Source organism: Chiloscyllium plagiosum, chromosome 28 (assembly GCF_004010195.1).
Source record: "Chiloscyllium plagiosum isolate BGI_BamShark_2017 chromosome 28, ASM401019v2, whole genome shotgun sequence".
Classification (NCBI taxonomy): domain Eukaryota; kingdom Metazoa; phylum Chordata; class Chondrichthyes; order Orectolobiformes; family Hemiscylliidae; genus Chiloscyllium; species Chiloscyllium plagiosum.
The window spans coordinates 18,920,322-18,941,513 of record NC_057737.1 but is presented as its reverse complement, the minus strand read 5'-3'; the positions used below and the strand labels follow the sequence as shown (position 1 = coordinate 18,941,513).

General features: G+C 38.1%; 1 protein-coding gene across 19 annotated transcripts in view; it reads right to left on the bottom strand.

Moving 5' to 3' along the window:
- myo18ab (myosin XVIIIAb) overlaps positions 1-21,192 on the bottom strand; it is a 298,076-nt gene that overhangs the window by 75,610 nt on the left and 201,274 nt on the right. For all 19 annotated transcript variants that reach the window (XM_043718450.1, XM_043718434.1, XM_043718438.1 and 16 more), the window contains 8 exons: positions 19,691-19,819; positions 17,961-18,104; positions 14,379-14,468; positions 13,044-13,163; positions 10,859-10,973; positions 9,075-9,202; positions 7,983-8,137; positions 6,975-7,098 (listed from right to left, as the gene is read on the bottom strand). In XM_043718450.1, coding sequence (XP_043574385.1) covers positions 6,975-7,098; positions 7,983-8,137; positions 9,075-9,202; positions 10,859-10,973; positions 13,044-13,163; positions 14,379-14,468; positions 17,961-18,104; positions 19,691-19,819 — 1,005 coding nt within the window. The remainder of the gene's footprint in view (positions 1-6,974; positions 7,099-7,982; positions 8,138-9,074; positions 9,203-10,858; positions 10,974-13,043; positions 13,164-14,378; positions 14,469-17,960; positions 18,105-19,690; positions 19,820-21,192) is intronic.

Below are 21,192 nucleotides of genomic sequence, written 5' to 3'. Positions count from 1 at the left end.
TTAATATTAATTTCAAATGGTCGAATGCCTCCTGGCATTGATCTGTCCACCAACACTGCGTTCTTATTCAGCAAATTGGTTAAGGGTGCCACTACATTGCTGAAGTTTGGAACAGCCTTATGATAGAAACTGCTGAGTCCTAAAAATCAAAGCACCTTTTTCTTTGGAGGTTGGTTGTGGAAATTGCTTCGATGGCTTTCGTCTTTGTGACCTGTGGGGTCAACCTTCCATGACCGATGTTATGTCCCAAGAACGTCACCTCAGCTTTTGCGAATTCAGTTTTATTTAAGTTTATCACCAGTTTTGCTTATTGTAGTCATTTAAAGAGCTCTGCCGACTGTACCATATGATCTTTCCAGGACTTACTAAAGATCAGTGCATCGTCCAAATAGACTGCACAGTTTGTTAACACAGCCACAACTCTGTTCATGAGTCTTCGGAATGTGCCAGGTGTATTCCTTATTCCAAAGGGCATCATTTAAACCGATATAGTCCATTTGGGGTTACAAATGCAGAAATTTCTTTTGCTGACACTGATAAAGGTACCTGCCAGTAACCAAGCATTAAGTCCAACTTGGTGATGTAACTGGCTTGCCCAAATTTCTCAATACAGTCCTCCAATTTAGGAATTGGATAGGAGTCCGATTTTGCAATGGCGTTGACCTTCTGATAATCCATGTTGAATCGCTGAGTCCTGCCCAGTTTGGGAACTAAGGCGATCAGCAAACTCCACTCGCTCTGGCTTGATTTGATGATGTCCTTGTAGAGCATGGCCTCCACCTCCATCTAGACTTGTCTGGCTTTGAAATGATTAAGCCGACAGGGGTGTTGTTTTAGCGGAGCAATATTCCCTACATCTACTTCATGTACAATAGTATTAGTCCTCCCCATCTGACTCTTACATATGTCCTTATAGGTAATAAATCTTTCAACTGTGTTCTATGCTCCTGAGACAGACTGCTTACTAACCTATCCCACTCTTCAAGGACTTCTTCATTTCTTAATCTATTTTGAGGCACATCAAAATCCACATCATCTGGACTTGATTCCTCACTCTGTGAGGCAGTAATTAATACTCATTTCTCCAGTTCTTTCTCTCTAGTATAATACAGTTTCAACATGTTCACGTGACATACCCGATACCTTTTTTTAACCTGTCAGGCATCTTTACTAGATAGTTTACTTGACTCAATTTTTTTCTCAATTTGATAGGGACCACTAAGCCTGGCTTTGAAGGGATCTCCTATCACTGAAATCGTCCCCTCAGGAAAACATCAGAGTCTCAGAGCTTTTATCTGCCACCTGTTTCATTCTATACTGTGTCCTCTTTAGATGCTGTTTAGCTAACTCACCCACTCAGTTTAATCTCTCCCTCACTTCCAATACATAATCTCAGTGTGAGATCTCAGACCTTGGTCCTGTCAATTTTACTTTAATTTCAAAGGGCCTCTCACTTCAGGCCTGAATATTGACTCGAAGGGAGTGAACAGTGTAGATTTGTTTGGGGCATCTCTAATGGCAAACAATACAAATGGGATACCTTTATCCCAATCATTTGGGTAATGCTGACAATATGCTCTCAACATGGTCTTCAAGGTCTGATGCCACCTTTCTAAAGCTCCCCGGGATTCAGGATGATACTGGATTTAAATTGCTGAATACTTAAGCTATCCTTAACCTCCTTAAACAGCCTAGCAGTAAAATTTGACCCTTGGCCTGACTGAATCTCTCTGGGTAGCCCATACTGTGAGAAGAAAGTTATTAACTCCTCTACTATCCTTTTTGCCTTGATACTCTGTAATGGAATTGCCTTTGGAAATCTGGTAGGCACACCCATTATGGTTAACGAGTACTGGTTCCCACTTTTAGTTCTTGGGAGGGGACCTGTACAATCAATTATTGTATAGGTGAAAGGTTCTTCAAATGCAGGAATTGGCAACAAAGGTGCTGGTTTTATTACCGCCTGTGGCTTACCGACCATTTGGCATGTATGACACATACGGCAAAAGTTAACCATATCCTTGTGCATTCCAGGCCAGTAAAGAATGTATTTGTACCTTAGCTTGAATCTTTCATACCCCTAGGTGATCTCCTACAGATAGTTCATGTGCTACCCGTTAACATCTCTTATCTGTATGCTACCAGCAACACAATCTGGTGCACTTCGGCCCATTTCTCCTCTGCACTAACCCTGTTATGGTCTCCATTTCCACTTTCGAATTCTACCTTTCGGATAATAACCTTCCAGAATATTCTCTGCCTCTCTTTCAGAGTAAGCATCCACATGTATATCTTTTATCGTTCTTGTTTTACTGTTGCAAGTCTCAGTTTTTCAGGAGTAAACACTTCTGTCTGACCCTCTGTCTGTTCAGTTTTTCCTGCACCATTACGTCAAACAGGATATCCGCTAATTGAACCTCAAGTCCTTCATCTTTCTCTTTACTTTTTGCTTCGTGCTGTGACTTATGATAGTTGGATCTGGTTACCACACGGTCTGAGAAAATACCAGGATATTTTTGTTTTAACTCCTCAGCTTCTCCACAACAAAATCACTCCCACCTTGGATCCTGCCAAATCATTCCCAAGAACAAACTGAATTACTGGAACTGACACTCTGGCAATCACTCCCACTGTAACTTCCCCAGTCTTGAGTTAGCACTCCAACCTGATCATACACAGGGGAATGCTAAATTTCCGTCCATCTATTCCACAAATTACCACACTCTCTGGTAACAGATCAGAAAGAGTGCATATTCGCTCATCCCTTACTATCAGCGACTGGCTAGATACTGTATTGCTCAAAATTATAATTTCTTGTCCTTCTCCCCCTGTTCTTTGAGTAAACTTTACTCAGAGGCAAATTCTTTGTAGAGATCAAGTACTAACTCCATACCCAGCCCCTGCCCAGGCTGTACGGTCTCCTGCAGCTCCTCGGCTCTTCTTGGGTTTTCCTTTACAACCTTCACTAATGCCATTGGCCTGGCTTCTTTTACCACGTCTTTTCCCACAGTGCCTTTCTTTAATGACCAGCACTGTGACTTTACATGTCCCACTTTCTGGCAGTGAAAACACCTTTTACCAGTGCCCTTCTGGTACTGTAATTTTCTGTGTCCCATTTCATTACAGTGAAAACATGAGGCCTTTCATCTCCTTTTCACCTTCTTGGGTTTCTTTAACACATGGTAAATTCTTACCAGTGTTGTCTACTCTTGGTTTCATAGTGTAGGATCTCCCCTTCTCCCAACTTCTATCTGTCACAGCCCAACATTCTGGCCGGAAGCTTGTCTTATGCACCAAGATGTATTCATCTGCTAATTCTGCTGCCCTTCTCACTTTCAGAACTTTCTGTTCCTCCATGCGAATTCTTACCATTTCTGGAAGTGAATCTCCCAAAAGAATAATTGCTCTTAAAGCTTCATAGGTCTTATCTATTTTCAAAGCATACACCCATCTATCAAAATGACTATGTTTAATTCTTTCGAACACAACACAAGTCTGATCTGGTTCCTTCTTTGTGTTTCTGTCTATATGCTTCAGGTATCAACTCATGAGCACTTAAAATAGCCTCAAAATGTAGCAGAGTTTTGACATATTTGTATTTATCACTAACTTCACTTTTAATCTCCATCCTGTTAATGTGACTTTGCTGACTAAGCTGCAAATTCTCAAGTTCAAATTTTCGCTCTTTTTGATCAGCTAAGAATTTTTTTTAAGATTACTTAGTGTGGAAACAGGCCCTTCGGCCCAACAAGTCAACAGTGACCCTCCGAAGAGCAAACCACCCAGACCCATTCCCCTACATTTACCCCTTCACCTAACGCTATGGGCAATTTAGCATGGCCATGCACACTTTTTGGACTGTGGGAGGAAATCGGAGCACCCAGAGGAAACCCACGCAGATACGGGGAGAATGTGCAAACTCCACACAGTCAGTCGCGTGAGGCGGGAATTGAACCCGGGTCTCTGGCGCTGCGAGGCAGCAGTGCTAACCACTGTGCCACCGTGCCGCCCACAAATTGTAATTTAAGTTTTTCTACCTCTACTGCACACCTAAGTGTTTGAGTAATTCCCTTACACTTTCAGCTTTACTTTTGTCCTTGGTTAAACCCAAATCTAACTTATTTGCTAATTCTAAAAGTATGGCCTTTTTCTTTCCTTCTAAACTTTCTTGGCAAATTTGAGAATCATCTTCAAATCCCAGAACCTCTTTAGCAATTTTAAGGGCCATTTCTCTCACTTTTAATTTAATCAACCACAGTCACCGAAATTAAACAAATTGCCACATGAACGTTGGAGCAGTCCCGATGAACTGGATTTTGTGTGTTTCCAAATAGGGGTTTATAAAATCATGAGGGGCATGGATAGGATAAATAGACAAAGTCTTTTCCCTGGGGTAGGGGAGTCCAGAAGTAGAGGACATAGGTAGAGGGTGAGAGGGGAAGGATATATTAAGGGAACTAAGAGGCAACTTTTTCAGGAAGAGGGTGGTGCATGTATGGAATGAGCTGCCAGAGGAAGTGAAGGAGGCTGGTAGAATTACAACATTTAAAGACATCTGGATGGGTATATGAATAGAAAGGGCTTGGAGGGATGTGGGCCAAGTGCTAGCAAATGGCACTAGATTAAGTTGGGCTAGGTGGTCAACATGAACGAGTAGGGCCAAGGGGTCTGTTTCCGTGCTATACATCTCGATGACTCTATGACCTACATTTTACTTCAAAGATCTAGGACACTAACCTACAAGTGATTATATCTACTGGGCTTTCTCATATATATTTAACTCTGTCTAAACCTATTCAAATCACAAATCCAAGACCCAAACTGTTCAAATCATAGACAAAAGCCCCCCAAACTGTTCAAGTCCCAGATAAGCCCCCAAACAGTTACGACACGGGTAAACCCCCCCTGCTTAATTTAAACCAGCAACACAGAAAAAAAATTATCCCGTGCAGTAATCTGTGAAAATCCGAGAGGCCAAGAACTATTTAAAGCAAAATTAATAACTTTATTTCTTAAAGTATAACAGAGAATGATTAACTTACAACTATCTACAACTCCTTCCTCTAACCTACCTTTTACTTTCTCTTCAATCATACTAGTCCGACAAAACCCCCGATAAATACCTCTGAAAAGGTACAGTCCACCCAAATCTTCATAATAATATGCTTCTATTTTAATTCTTCCTGCCAAAATTGACAATTTCATATACTTCATTGGCCATTTCTTTGCACATTCACTCAACTAAGCTCTCTTTTTCATAACCTCTTGTCATTTTCACAGTTTACTTTCCTTGCTTTCTTTCTGCTGCCAGCAAATTTGGCAGCCATATCTTCTGTCCATTCATCTAACTGATTTATATAAGTTATCAATAGCTGAGGCACCAGCAATGATTCCTGTAGCACACCACTTGCTGGATCATGCTAATCTGAAAAAGAGGAGAAAGTGAGGACTGCAGATGCTGGAGATCAGAGCTGAAAATGTGTTGCTAGAAAAGCACAGCAGGTCAGGCAGCATCCAAGGAACAGGAGAATCGATGTTTCGGGCATAAGCCCTTCTTCAGGAATCTGAAAAAGACCCATTTATGCCTACTCTCTACTGTGTGTTTGCCAGCTATTCTTCTATCCATACCAAAAGTTATCTCCCTACACCATGAACTTTTATTTTCTGCAATAACCTTTGATGTCACAACTTATCAAAGGTTTTCTGGAAATGTTCTGATGAATGCAAGATGAAAAGCTTTAATGTATTTGTTGCCTACTAAGTAATGTTCAGTGAATATTGATTTTAGTTAATTGATCACAGCAAGTCTAAAAACATAAGTCTTGTCATGCAATTCTCTGTTGGTCACATGGAAATTCATCTTTCTTTTTAAAGATATCTTTCTCTGTGTGGATCATAGCAAAATAAAGTGACATTTAGTTCAGCCTCAGACAATTGCCACGTAGTAGAATTTGTGGTGGGTTCAATGGCTCTGGACTTCATAGTGTTTAATTAGAGGATGTTTCTGGTCTTGAGTGCCAGTCCAGTTGCCAAGAGAAATGGTGGCACTAAGGCAAGATGGTGTCATTTTGTTTTTGGATGATAGGGCTACAAAGATTCTTGGTTGATATCAAAGAGTAACTGTGCATAAATGGGAATAGATGTTGGAGATGTTTGATTCTATTTATGATTAAATAGGAACAAACAGAATCAAGCAAGTACAATGCAACTTAATGTAACAATGGAGAGACCTTAGATATTAGACATTGATTTCATCGATTATGTCAAATACTGTAGGCAGCTTGAGAAGACCAAGGAAGAATAGTTTGCCTTTATTAGTCTACAGGATCTCACTTGTAATTTTGGTAAGACTAATTTTGGTACTGTGGTGGGTGAGGAGATATCTGATTGAAACGACTCAAACATGAAGTACTAATCAACAGATATGGCCCTGAAAAATACATTTATTAATTACTAGATTTTTAAAATTATACTTCATAAATAATAAAAAAACTTGAGCTTTCTTCATATGTCAGCTTCTATCTTCACTCCAAGTATTTGTCCCAATTTCAGTTCTTCTCCTTGCAATATCAAGTTATTTTATCTCATTAGTTTAGAGAATTTTAAATATGATTGGCTGTTCAAACAGGTTAAACAATATTCCCAACTCTATGCTGGAAATCCCTGTTAAACCACATGCCAACAGAATTACAATTCTTGTCATAGAGACTGCAGATTTCTCAGCAAGCTTCCCTTTCTTAGATTTCAGTACCAAGCACATAAGCTGCTGCTAATAGCTACAAACTCTGGGCTATTGAGTCTTTTTTTTGTCACGTTAAGTTTTTTTTAAAACCTTTTAACAGATGTAGCAATAACAAATATTATCACTTATTCTGTATATATGTCACATCACAAATTCAATCAATATTATTTACAGCTATTGCTCAAATCTAACAAACTATTGAATTTATTTTTATTATTATGATAATACATACATCCAGTTGTTGCTTTAAGCTGAATATCTCTGCTATAAATCCATCTCTTTCTCTGCTTAGTTTCTCTTTTTGGATCTTCTCTCTTTGAGCTTCATCTGCTGCCTGTGACAACTCACTGTCAAACCTGAAGCACAAATGTTTAAACAAAACAGGATTATGGCAACAAAAAGCACAATTTTGAACTCTCGTTGGTTACAAAAAGTGTTCCATCTGGGTCATATGGCTAATATGCTATAAAAATCTATTTTCTTCTAACATACATTGGTAGTTTAGATGAGTGGACACAACTTTTAACCATGTGTTGATGCATGTCTGTGTGCGTGCAAAGGGAGAGACTTACAGACAGAACCTCCTTTTAAAAGCCCGTAATCAAAAAAACACAAGCGAGATACAATCTGATGACTCAAATTTCTTAGGATTTCACAAATGCATGATTTTATACTCGTCAAGTTCAAGTTTCAAAAATTTTCGTGAATTAAGTTCAGAAACCAGAGACAGTGAACTGGGATATTTAGAAATATTGCTTTTCTCAGAAAATTCAGAAAAGTCAGTATTGACTTCTTTCATCTGTTTCAAACTGCACCAACTGCAGCAAGGAGTTGCAACTCCTGACCAGTGCAATTGTGGCAGAAGAAAGGTAACAAAATTTATTCTAGAAATAACTACAGGATTTGGGACCTCTTGAATTTTGCCTTTGAGTTAGGAGAGAGGAATTTTGTAGAGGACTGTTCTGCAGATGTCTGTGTTTATGCCCATCAAAGACATGGATATAGAAAGCAGAAAATATAATCGGGAGAAGTTTAGTAAAACATATACGGCAAGTGAATGATTTATTTTTCATTTTAAGTACATCAGCAAAAATCTAATGTTTTATATAACCTTAATATCTCTAAATCGATAGGAATAAACTAAAATTCAAACAAGATTATTATGCTGTCTATACACATTCACAAGTCAATTTTAAAAGGGTGATATTCTCCCAATTTTATATCACAGGAATTGACTCACTTTCGCTGTTTCTTTTCCAATTCATGATTACGCCCTTGTTGTCCTTCAAGATGCAGCTTGGTGTCTTGCAATTCTGCTGTTAGTCGCTGAGACTTCTTCTTCAACTGCTGAACACTGCGTTGCATTTCTTCATTGTCGGCTTGCAAATCTGCAACCTGCAGGTATATGAGCAAGTCTGATGTCTTGGCTATTAATGCTTGCTCATCTAGCTGATCGTTCACTGTATCATGCCCTCTTTTCTTTATTCTAGTTGACATTTACATAGCCAAGACTACACTTGACCCATTGTCTCTGAACATCAACGAGGCTTATAAAGATAGTTAAGATGTATCCTCACTGCTCTAGTATTAAGCCAAAAGGGTGGGCTGGAGAGGTCCCAGAATGGGACTAAACAGTGGATAATAGTTTCAGTGGAAGTGAGTTTAAGCTAGAGATGGAGAAGACTTTGTTTCTGTGAAAAAGGAAGTGTTTTGAGGATGAACAAAATTTAGGCTTGAAATTCAATTTATTAATTATGATAGACAATTAAATAAACATTAAGAATCTATATTTTACATTAAGGTAAAATAACAAAAACTGCGTAGTGAAGTGATATCTTAAGTTGAAACCAGGTTTACACAAAGTTTTGAATTAGGAAGGTGGTTAATAGGAGTTTAGACAATTAAATATTCCCATGTGTTATTTATGTTTTTAATGGCATGGGAATCCTATGCTTACTCTACAGCCATTTATTCAGCAAAATAGGGGTCATCTTCTCAACAAAAAAATTTGAAAATAACACTCAAAAATATAATACAGTATAATAATGATTTACAGTCCCTCACTACAAATAGAATTCTTGAAACATCGCTATTTAAATATGAACAAATTAAAATTTGGACGAAAGATATATGAATGAACATTATTTAAAAACCAGTATCCTGAGGGAAGTTTACCTAGCAGTAGCACTGGAGAAAAAAGTGGTGAACTGAAGCTTTTGATCCTCCAGTCTACGATACTGAGCAGCAGTGTCTAAGGCATAGTGTCACATCAATTCAAATCTTTAACTATATAATACTGCAAAAAAAAATGTTAAAAGCATCGTCTTCTCACTTTTCTCTCCAGTTGCCTTTTGTTCTGTAATTCAACCTCTAGTTTATCATCAAATTCTTGATGCATTCGCTTTTTGGTGAAATCTATCTCTCTTATTGCACGCTCGTACTTCAGTCTCCATTCTCCACCTATGGAAAGTAAAGTAATCAACTATAAGCTGAATTTTTGTGTCAATTAAATTTACATTTATTTTTAAACAATGAAAGAAGCAGAAGAAATAATTCAAAACAGAAGCACTTTGCAAATCAAGAAACACCTTTAAAATGAAAAGATCAATTCAAGGCAGAAGAAAACTTTAGCCCTGACCTGGAGGGCCTAGGACTGAAACTCAACTTTGATGAATATTCCAAACTGTTTAAAGCTCAAGAGATAACATAAGTAAAAGACTATTACTGTGAGATAGAAATATCTGAAGTAGCATTTACTCTGCTTCTTGAGCATCTGCGGTGGAAATGATTGATAAATCCAAAATTGAGCAAATCTTGCTTCCTGACTGCAATGAAACAATGCTGACACAAAGTCAAATCAATTTGAGGCACCACGATAGGGACATGAGGCAAGAGATACTGGCCTTGATATCAAAGATTCGCTAAGAAAGACTTCAAGGATCCCAAGCAAAGCTAGAGTCATTGGGAATAAGGGAGTAAACCGTCTGCTGGTTGGATTTATCGCTCACACAAAGGATGATGTTAGGATTGCTGGAGGTCAATCATCTCAATCCCTGTACATCTGGATAGTGCCCAAAACCCAATCATTCTCAGCTGCTTCATCAATGACCTTCCCTCATCATATGGTCAGAACTGGGGATCTTGGTAGATGGTTGTGTTATTTGCGACTCCACAGATATTGAGGCAGCTGGTCTCAGTTTGGTACAAGATTGAGACAACTTCCCAATTTGAGCTGATAAGTGGCTATTAACCTTCATGCCATGTAAGTGGTGGGCAGTGACTAACCCAAACCAGAGAGAATCTAACCATCTCCCGTTGATATCCAATGTCATTACTATTGCTGATCACCCACTAACATTATTCCCAGGGTTACCACTGACCAGAAATTGATCAGGGCCTGCCATACAAATACTGTGGCTACAAAAGCAGACAGAAGAAAGGAATACTGCTGTCAGCAACTCACCTACTGTCTCCCCATTGCCATTCTACAAAGCACAAATCAGGAGTGCAAAGGAATACTTTCCACTTGCCTAGATGAATGCAGCTGCAACAACACTCAAGAATTTCAATGTCATCTAGGACAAAGCATTCCTTTCGAGCAGCAGCCCACCACCACTTACAATCTGCACTCCCATCTCCATGACATACGGTGGAAGGAATATGTAATATCTACACAACGCATTCCACATCTCAATGCTCCTTTGACAGTATCTTCAAAACCTGTGACCTCTTATCACCTAGAAGGACAAGGGCAGCTGATGCATAGGAAACCACCACAAGCAAGTTCCTTCTAACCCACACAGCATCCTGACTTGTAACTATATTACCATTCCTTCACTGTCACCTGGTCAAAACCCTGAAACTCATTATGAACAGCATTGGAGTGTACGCATATGCTAAGACTGCAACAATTCAAGATGACAGCTCATCACCTTCGCAAAGGGAATTATAGATGGAAAATAAATGTAGGCTTGGCCATCAACACTCATATCCAAATATAAAATAGTAAATAAAATAAGAAGTAGTTTGAGAGAAGCATAACTGCCTGCAATGGAATAGCTGGGATAAACATATATAGCACAAAAATAGGTTACGTATCAAAACAGTGTAACTAACCAGACTCATCATCATCATCCAGATCTCCATTTAATTCTGCTGCTTTGATAAGCCGAGCTTCCATAACTTCCATTTCCATTGACTCCATTTGCTTCTTCATTCCATCATATTTGGCCTGAAACACAAGATGCTTACAATAATACTTAACAATTCTCAAAATTTAAAATTTTTAATTACTGGCATTGCTTCACAAACTTGTATATTAACATATTAGAAAGCAATTGATTAGTGTTATTATCGCTAGACTATTAAACCAGAAATTCAGCCAATGTTCTGAGGACCAGGGTTCAAATCCCACCAAGACAGATAGTGGAATTTGAATTCAATACAGAATCTGGAGTAAAGGGTCTAATGAGGACCATGAAGCCATTATCGATTGTTGGACAAACCCATCTGTCATTCTTACGTGGTCTGGCCTACATGTGATGCAATGCTGTTGACACTTAACTGCCCTCTGGGTAATTAAGAAGGACCATAAACACTGGCCTAGCCAGAGATGCCCATATGAAAACAAAAAAATATTCGATGACGGCAAGTATGTCCTGGGAACAATGAAGCTATCTTTATCCTAACAGACATTGTACTTAACCTTGAAGTTAGCTTATGATCACATTACTATCCACCACCAGGTGTGCCTATTTTAATCTTTGCTCATTCCCATATCGGAGATCATCTGCTGCTAAAATCCTCATTCAAGGTACTATTCACTCCAGAAAAAAACACAGAATGTTGGAAATCAGAAGCAAAACAGAAATTGCTGGAAAAAACTCAGCACGTCTGAAAACATCAGTGAAGGAACAGAGTTAATGTTTCGGGTCAGTGACCCTCCTTCAGAGGGTCACTGTTTGGTCAGTCAGTTTTCTTCAAATCCTGTGTAAACCTCCAGCTCCTGACCACACAATGGTATTGACCCAGTATCAACGTTTTACTGAGGGGAGAAGTTTCTCCCTTCCAATCCTACCTACGTCTTTCAGAACTTTGTGCACTTCAATCAGATCCCCTTTCAGCCTCCTTTGCTCTAAGGAAAACAAGTCCAGCCTATCTTGTCACTCTTCATTGCTAGATCGCTCCAGCCCAAGCAATGTTATGGATACTCTCTTCTGACCCTTCCAATGTACCCTTGGTCCAATATTTTTAAAAATATTATCCTGGCTTCAAGCCTTTCCATGACTTCATACGAGAGAGAAGGGAATTAACCACTTGGGTCATTGGTCATACTGTATAAGCAGGTGAAGGAAAAGGCTCGAAGCTTCAGAGGACCATAAATGCAAGCTTGAAATGCTTTGTCCAAATGGTCTGTTTTTGTGCTTTTTATGAAGCTGAGCCGAACCAGATTCATCAACACTTAGCAATACTGCCTCGATTAGCAAATATTCCCATCTCATCTCTATAATATTCTTCAGCCCTCCAAGATTTCGATGTTCCTCTAATTTGGCTCCCTTGAATATCTTGGATGCTAGCTCCATTAATATTGGCAGCTGTGCCTCAAGTTGCATGAGGCAGCAAAGGCCTAGTGGTATTATCATTGGTCTGTTAATCTAGAGATCCAGGTAATATTCTGGAGACCTGGGTTCAAATCTCACCACGGCAGATGGTGGAATTTGAATTCAATAAATATCTTGAATTAAAGAGTCTAATGATAACCATGAATCCATTGTTGATTGTCAGGAAAAATCCATCTGGTTCACTAATGTCTTTAGGGATGGAAGCTGCCTTCCTTACCTGGAGAAAGTGAGGTCTGCAGATGCTGGAGATCAGAGCTGAAAATGTGTTGCTGGAGAAGCGCAGCAGGTCAGGCAGCATCCAGGGAACAGGAGAATCGACGTTTCGGGCATAAGCCCTTCTTCAGGCTTATCCTGAAGAAGGGCTTATGCCCGAAACGTCGATTCTCCTGTTCCCTGGATGCTGCCTGACCTGCTGCGCTTCTCCAGTGACACATTTTCAGCCATCCTTACCGGGCCTGGCCAACATGTGATTCCAGACCCACAGCAATGTGGTTATTCTTTACTGCCCTTTGGACAATTAGAGATGGACAATAAATGCTGTCCTAGACAGTAACACCCTCATCTTATGAATGATCTTTTTGAAAAGAAGAGAGGTAAAAGTCCTAGAATTTCCTTTACAAATCAAAAATATAGTACTGTAATGCCAGGCAAAGTTTCAACATTATAAGAAATGAACCCACCTGCAACTCCTTCATTTCTTTCTCTAATCGAAGCCTTTCTGCAGTTTCTGTCTCGAGAAGTTGAGTTGCTGATTCACCAGTGTTTCTCTCATCTGTTAATTCTGATGTCAGGTCTCCTAGCTGTTATTGAAACAAAACAGTTTATGGATATTAATCTACAGATGCACGACCTGTGAACTATTGTTTAAAATGCTCAAACTTAGAAAAATGATCTTAGATTTGAACTGATGTGCATTAACTTCAATGTATAGCCCAGGAACAGATGCCAACCTTTTTTTTATGACTATGACTCATTGGTCTGAATTTAGCAGCTGTAGCAGTGGTCTCATCCAGTGAGAGAAAGCCACTGGAAAATCCAATAGCTTTTCTAACAAATGCTGGAAACCTCTACAAAACTAAGTGACAAATCAAGGATACTGTTGTTCATCCCTGGGGTTCCCAAGCCCATGGAGGAATGGTGGCTACTGTTGGGACTGCAAGAGACCCAGATAATAAGCTCTGCTGGATATCCACAGGAGAGGCAAGTAGGGGGGCTCAATGGACTTATTCAGACAGGCACCAGTTAGGGTGGGTACATTGTTCTTGCTCAGGCATGGTACAGGACACAATAGACAATTAGGAGATTCCCACTCAACCTGGGGGCAAATTGCCAGGGTATACCTGATGGCCCATTGGCATGAACGTCCTTTGCTGCTGACATCAGTCATTTAGGAGCTTCAACTGACCTAGAAGTAGGAAGGCTGACCTCCAACTTCTGAGCCCTCAACTATATTAGAGAAGTTGCAAAGCCAATGAGCTCTCAAGGGGTGCATTCCTCTCTGCTCATATGTTACAGATATTACCCCAAAGCAAGTTAAACATTATATTTCAAATAGTTACTAGCCTATTAGGATTTGTAGTTATTCACTAAAGCTACAGAATGCATAAACTTACATTTTAACCATTTACATGTGTGATCACGTGGTGAATTCAAGTCATTTTCATTTTGGTTTTTAACTGGACTTAAAATTATTACTAAATTAGAATAACATCCAGCCTTACTATCATGGATGAAAGTACAAAGTAGATTAGAGTTATTAATTTTAAATTCTATTTTGATTAATTTTATGTCAATTACCACTTCTGAATATTTATTACACTGTTCTCTCTCATTTATTTTAAAGTGTAATGATGGCTTTCAATTGGAAACATAACCCATAAGAAAGTCTGAACATTTTAATTCCATATATTATTTACTGCTCTGAATCAAACGAAGTATGCTGGCAATTCCAGAATATTAATTGTTGCACAGGCTGAAATACCAAATATACAGAAAGTTCACAACTATTATCTTACCCTGCTTTCTAAGCGATCACTGGTTAGCCGTAGCTCATTACGCTCCTTTTCAACTCGTTCTATTTTGCTTCGTAGCTGCTGAATTTCCTCCTAATACAGTGAAACATACTTTCCAGTTATCGCTTATGCAATGACTGACAAAATGAAATGCAACTTTAACCCCAACTTTTAATAGTTTAAGATCAGTTTAATATATTTTATTTTACTACACTGAGAATAAGTTGTTTTACTGGGTTGAAACTACAGTATATTTAAATGTTTTACATTTCTCATCTTCTCAAAACTTAATGGATAGTATTTCTTACAAAGTCATTTATATTACAGAAACACTTTCATACATGAAAATTTAAGGTAAACCATGAAAACATTGATAATGCTCAAATAAAACCTGCGTCAGTCACTTTTTAAAGATGATACCTTGATAACATTTCTTCTACACAAAAATATAGTTATAACGTTGAAATCTACATTGACATAAATCAGTTTATTTTCACAGGTTTATATGTTGTGAGATTTTGACTGCAAACCATTAAAGTTGTCATTATTACTCCACCGAGTTTGACTGCAACTTAAGGATTTAGTACAGATGCAGAATAAGATGAAAGCCTTAAAATTTGCGAGTTTGCCATGGCTTCGCTAGTCACTATCCTGAGCCTCACACCCGACCAAAACAACTGAAGAAACCTTGAGCTGAAGTATACCAGGCATTGGCTAGGTGTCAATTTTGGAAGTTTCATGAAGAGCTTCCCCCCCATAAGCCTTAGTTTTCTCATGCTACCCTCCTAAATTGCCCTCATTACAATGTAACACACCCCTCTGACATCCCACTTGTCACTTTCTCCCAGTTGCCACAGGCAGAAGCACTGGCCAACAACGGGACCACACATGATTCCTATTGCTGACACCATCTTTATAGTCTAGCCATGTGCCCAGTCAATTGTTAGTGACCACACAGTTTCTGCTAAGTGACCTGGACATGTCAAACAGAAGGAAACTGGCACATCACTTTGCTGACAGGGATCTGGAGGTTCTGGTGATGGCAGTCATGTTGAGGAATGGGCAATTGTGAGCAATTCAGGTCAGTAATGTTCAGTGTCTAGGTTCTACATACCACATGGGAAAATGGGAAACTGCTTATCAATAAGGTGAAATGTTAGAAAAATCAAGATGTTAATTAATGTAAAAATGCCTCTTGTCACTTACTAGTGGGAATCATTCAATACTTGGATGGAAAAACAGAACTTTTTGTTCTCAACGTCACAAATCTTCTTAATGGCACGAATCTCCTTCCCATCAATCCCACTATGGTTTTCTTATCCTTCTTGCCATACCAACAGTGTTCTGTCCGGAAACATTCTATCCCACAGAATTTGGTAAGAACCTCACCTTTTCTACCTCAATAGCACTATCAGAAATCCCTTAAAAATTAAGCTTTTCTCAACAAGGTGTTACTGTATTGTTAACAGCAATGTGAGTAATAAGTAGTGCTATATAACAGATGTGACACTCACAACGTAGCACTGATAATTCTTTCTATTGTGTATAATTATTAAACTTTGTAAACTATATTTAATTACATTTTTATTTTCAAATGTTTATTTACGATGTTTCAGTTTCTATCTTGATTCTGTGCATATTTTCAAATCATTATTTCACTCTTCAAGGATTTAAAAACATTGGATTGATTAATATTTTATTATTTCCTGGTTTGTAGCTCATGGAAAATCTTTAAATCAATTGAACTTTTAAACAACTTGATGACATTATTCCTCATGTTTGCATATGCTGAAAATAGCCCAATGCTAGGAATTCTCATTGAGAAATAGTACAAACAATTGTATTTCAAGAGAGACAAGATTTTCGCCACTGAGATTGCCAAATCTTGCAGTGCAGCTTTCTTCAAGGCCGACATAAATGGTGGACCAATAATGATTTGTTATTTTATTATATTAACATGAAATCTCAACTTTGCTAAGGATCACAGGTCTTCAACACAAGTAGTGGCATGGTTCAGCATACTGCTATGCTTTGACACTCTGGCTTAGTTACTTATAGCTATGCTCTCGAAGGGACTTTTGGCCTTCTCTGAAAAAAGTTTTAAGTAAATATTTTTAACAAAACAGGGTAAGTCTTGAACAAACAACTCAAGATGGCATGATATTGGCCAATCATGGAGAAATCTGGTCACGGCAAAATTATCAAGTGCAAGTTTAAATTTCCTGCATAAATATGGCAAATGTCTTTATATAGGGACTTGCACAGCACCAGGTGGTGCATCAGAAGTGCAAACTTAGGCAGAAATCTAAGCCATTAATTATAATTCCCAATAAATGAAACTTTTAATGAAATTTCAAATCATAGCTAAAATATTGTTATATTTTCATAGATAGACATTAATTCTAACAAATACATTGAATGAGTACAACTTGTCCCATACAGTTTATTTTAAATGGATTGTTGAGAAAATAAGATTTTAATATTAACTTCAAAGACTTGAAACCATAATATATACAGTTTATCATTACTTCCATTAATCCACCTTGTCAGAGGCTCGACTATGATGCATATCACAAAGAATGCGAATTTAATTCCTAACAGTCGAAGTCATAAGATAATATACTTGGCCTCGATGCCCATGGATGGCATGAAGAGGGTGGGGAAATAAGGATGATAGTCAAAATTCACTAACATCTGTACTTGCAGTCACCAGACAATGTCAGACGACCAAAATGTCCACATTTCACTGTCCAGTAGTTATAATTTTGAATAGGTAAATATATGTAATGGGACCTCCACCGAGAGGTAACAATGGTGAGGAAGGGCAGCTGGACCAGTCAAACAAAATCTTGCGGGCAAACTACATGTGTCTTCAGTGGAGGGAGGGATGATGGACTGCACTACAAGAGGGTCTTCCAGAGGGGCCCTATTTTGTATTACCTTATTTTATTAATTGACCTGAGATGTTAGGACATACTTCTGGAGCAGGTGGAACTTGAATCAGTCCAGGGGTAGGGATGTTACAAGAGGCTGCAAAACCCAGAAAACCTGGAAGAGACCCATACGGACAATATGCAAACTCCACATAGTCACCCATAGTCAGAATCAAACCTGGGTCCCCGTGAGGCAGCAACCATAACCACTAAACCACTGTTGCCCTCAAAAGAGCCCTCAGAAGAGGAGTTTCAGCTATTGTGTGTTACCAAGGGAACTCAGAGTCAACATGTCCACGAGGAGATTAATTAATGATTCCCCATGACCTCATAGGAAGAAAGAGGAGAAAGACAAAGGAATTCCTCAGCCTAATATCATTCAACCGGTCATTCCCTGCACAAATAGTTTTTCAATTTATTCTTAATTTCCTTTCATGATTCATAAAATTTCCTGATGCCAGTGGAATAAGCAATCCCTGCTTCATGATGTTTGGGCCTTTTGCATATCCAGATCTTACGTTACATATAAAACAACAAATTCAAGCGGTGATAAAAATGTAACTGCAAATGTAAAACCCGAAAAGAAAAACAGCATTTATCTAAGGCTGGATAAACTAATATGTTATGTTAAATTAGAGTCCAAAGTACTTACATCTTTGCCCCGCAATTGCTCTTCTGTTAACTGAACCTCAATTAGTGGCCGGACAGTAGTGAATAGTTTCCACCACGGCCAGTTCTTGACCCCTTTGTTCTTTTTAATGTTTTTCTGGACACAACGAATAGCTAGTTCTTGAACCTAAAAAGTTAATTGATTAGCTTTAATCAAACTGGTTGGTCATATCATCTTAAAGCCAAGATCAGTTTAACTAAAATACTTCTAAGATAAACTTCTCCGAAAAGGGAAGTCAAAACCTTTCTGTAATTACAATACAAATTGGATTAATTCTAGTGTACCATGCCATGCAAAATACCATTTACCAAGCTGGAATTCCATATTTAAGCTATGCTGAGGTATTATTCATGACTGCTACTATGAAGTTCTAATGTTGCATCTACATGCGACAGATTAAACTCAACACACAAAATATATGAGATAATACAAAACAAGCTAAATGACAGAATAATAGAGTCACCAGAAGACAAGGCGGCCAGCCAGCTAAGTCCATGCCAACTTTCTGACTGCCAATCCAGCCAATTCATTACCTTTGCTTGTACCTGTAGTTCTGGATGTTCATTTTCCTCAAGTTTCTATCCATTTCTGTTATCAACACATTCATTCTAGATCATTACTGCTCACTGCGTTAAAATAAAAACTTGTTCCTCACTTTCCCCTGCACTGCTTGTTCAAATGTTTATGTGTCACACATCTGTATTCCATCAGCTATCAGGAACAGCTTTCCTTTGACGGTCTCATCCAAGTCAGACATAATTTTGTACACTTCGATCAGATTTTCTCTCAAACACTTTTCCTCCAAAAAGAACAATCATAGTTTCTCCAAACTAATCCTGTCACAAAAAGCCCTCTTCACCTCGAATAATTTGGGGAGGCAATAGCCTAGTGGTATTAATGCTCACTATTAATCCAGAGAATCAGATAACACTTTGGGGACCTTGGTTCATATCTTGCCATGGCAGATGGGGGAAACTTAAATTGAATAAAAATCTGGAATTAAAAGTCTATTGAATCATGAAACCATTATCAATTGTCAGAAAAACCCAGCTGGTTTACTAATGTCCTTCAGGCAAGAAATTGTCATACTTACCTGGTCTGGCCGACATGTGACACCATACCGACAGCAATGTGGTTGATTCTTAAATAACTTCTGGTAATTAAAATTGGACAATAAGTGCTGGGCTAGCCAGTAATGCCCATGTCCAGTGAATAAATATTAAAAAAAATTGTGGGAAATTTCCTTGGCACTCTCTCAGGACCTCCACAACCTTTTCAAAGTATTGGAGTGGATGAACAATGACATTGTGATGCTATTCACAAACCTTTAAACGCAGCTAGGCCAGATAAGAAAACAATTACTAAACTAAATGTGGTTCTGGGGTTTATAAATAGAAGCACGGAGTACAGCAGCCAGGAGGTTATACTGAAGCTCTGTAAAACACTTTTTCACTCATAATTGTATCCAATTCTAGGTATCACACTTTATAGGAAAGATGTGAAGCTTTGGCAAGTGTATGAGAGATTTACTAGGAAGGCCCCAGGGACAAAGGATTACAGTTTCTTCAGAAAGGCCTGCTCAGATTTGATGGACCAAATAGCCTTCACCTTGCTGTACAATTGTATAGTTTAAAATGAAAAATGACAAATACATAAAGCATGTTTAGAATGAATTCTTCATTAGTTTTATGAAGCTTTGACAAACATCATACCTTTCTCTTCTTGAAATATTGTCTTGCAAGGTATCCTCTGCAAGCTGCCTGGAAGAGTGTGATATTTCTTCTAGTCTGTTCATCCCTTTGTTCTTCCAACTTAATCAGAGCTCCTGCTCTGAAAAACACCTGAGGCAAACAAAATGTAAAACAATTACACAGAATTGCATCTGAAACACACTCAAAGATTTGTCTTCTTTAACTAACTAGAGAGCCAGAGTTACAAGCTTGGATATCAATTCAGTTACAGTGCAAAACGCAATTAATTTTTTAAAGCCAACAAGAGTTTCCATTCCAATTCTAGCTTTCTGTAATTCTAACATTCAAATGAAACCTGGTTTCCAATACTTTCAAATTGCAAGTGACATCACTTAAATACTATATCATGGAAGCTAAAATGTAAAATTGTTTGAGTCAAAAAAATCAAATGAAATACTTAAAAGGTGTTTAGTTCATTACAAGGCAATTTAACATACTGAAACTCACTTAAATTGTATTCATGTCAGAAGCAATTATATTTACCATATAATTCAATGAATGACACAACAGCTCGAAAAAAATTACTTTGCTCTCTATTGGACAAAACCCAGCCATGAGTCTTTTATTTAGTTTCATAATCAATGAAAATCAATGTTTCTTGTAAAAAGAGGACTCCCGGGATACTGTGCTAAGTTCCTATCTTTGGAGCAAGGACACTGGACTTTAAGTTCCACCTGCGTCAGAGGTATGTAGTAACATCTCTGAAAAGGTTGATTAGAAAAATACCTATCCTGGAACAAGTGTTAAATATCAATCTGCTTAATGATCAACTTACTTATTTGCATCTTCTAAAACTGCATTTTAAAAACACGTTAATTCTTATTCCCTGTTTGAAGTCATCAGATGAAAACTTAACTTATATTTAAAAATGTACACATTCATTGACCACTCAATCAAGTCAATTCAATGTAAGCAGTTTATAGTAAATTTCTTGAAATTAAATTTGTGAAAAGATCAGTTAGGACCACTTAACTGATCAACTCCAGATATAATGACATCCATTTCAACATGACATTAATAAGTTAGAAATGAGATTAGGAGAAATTTCCTTACTCAACCGGCTATAGATGCGCATCAATTACTATGTTTAAGTTTGAAGATAAAAAGATTTTGAACTTCAAGAAACTCAAGTGGTTTGGGAAGCAATAGTAAAGTGGAATTGAGGGTGCTACACCCAAAATTGTCACAAAAGTTTAAATGATTTTCAAAGATATACAACATCCCCCAATTTGTGGGAGATCAGACCCAGGTGCCTATCAGACCCAGGTTGACAGAAAGCATGAACCAGGTTTCCGTATATAAGAATTATTACTTATTACAACTAGATTCTCACTACAGATAAGCAATTATGAACTGTTGATATATAAAACTCCACTAATTAAAATTCCAACCCTCTCATAAACTCCCCTCTATAAAGAAGCAGACTAGGGAAAATCAAACCTGGGTACTTTGGACAGTGGGAA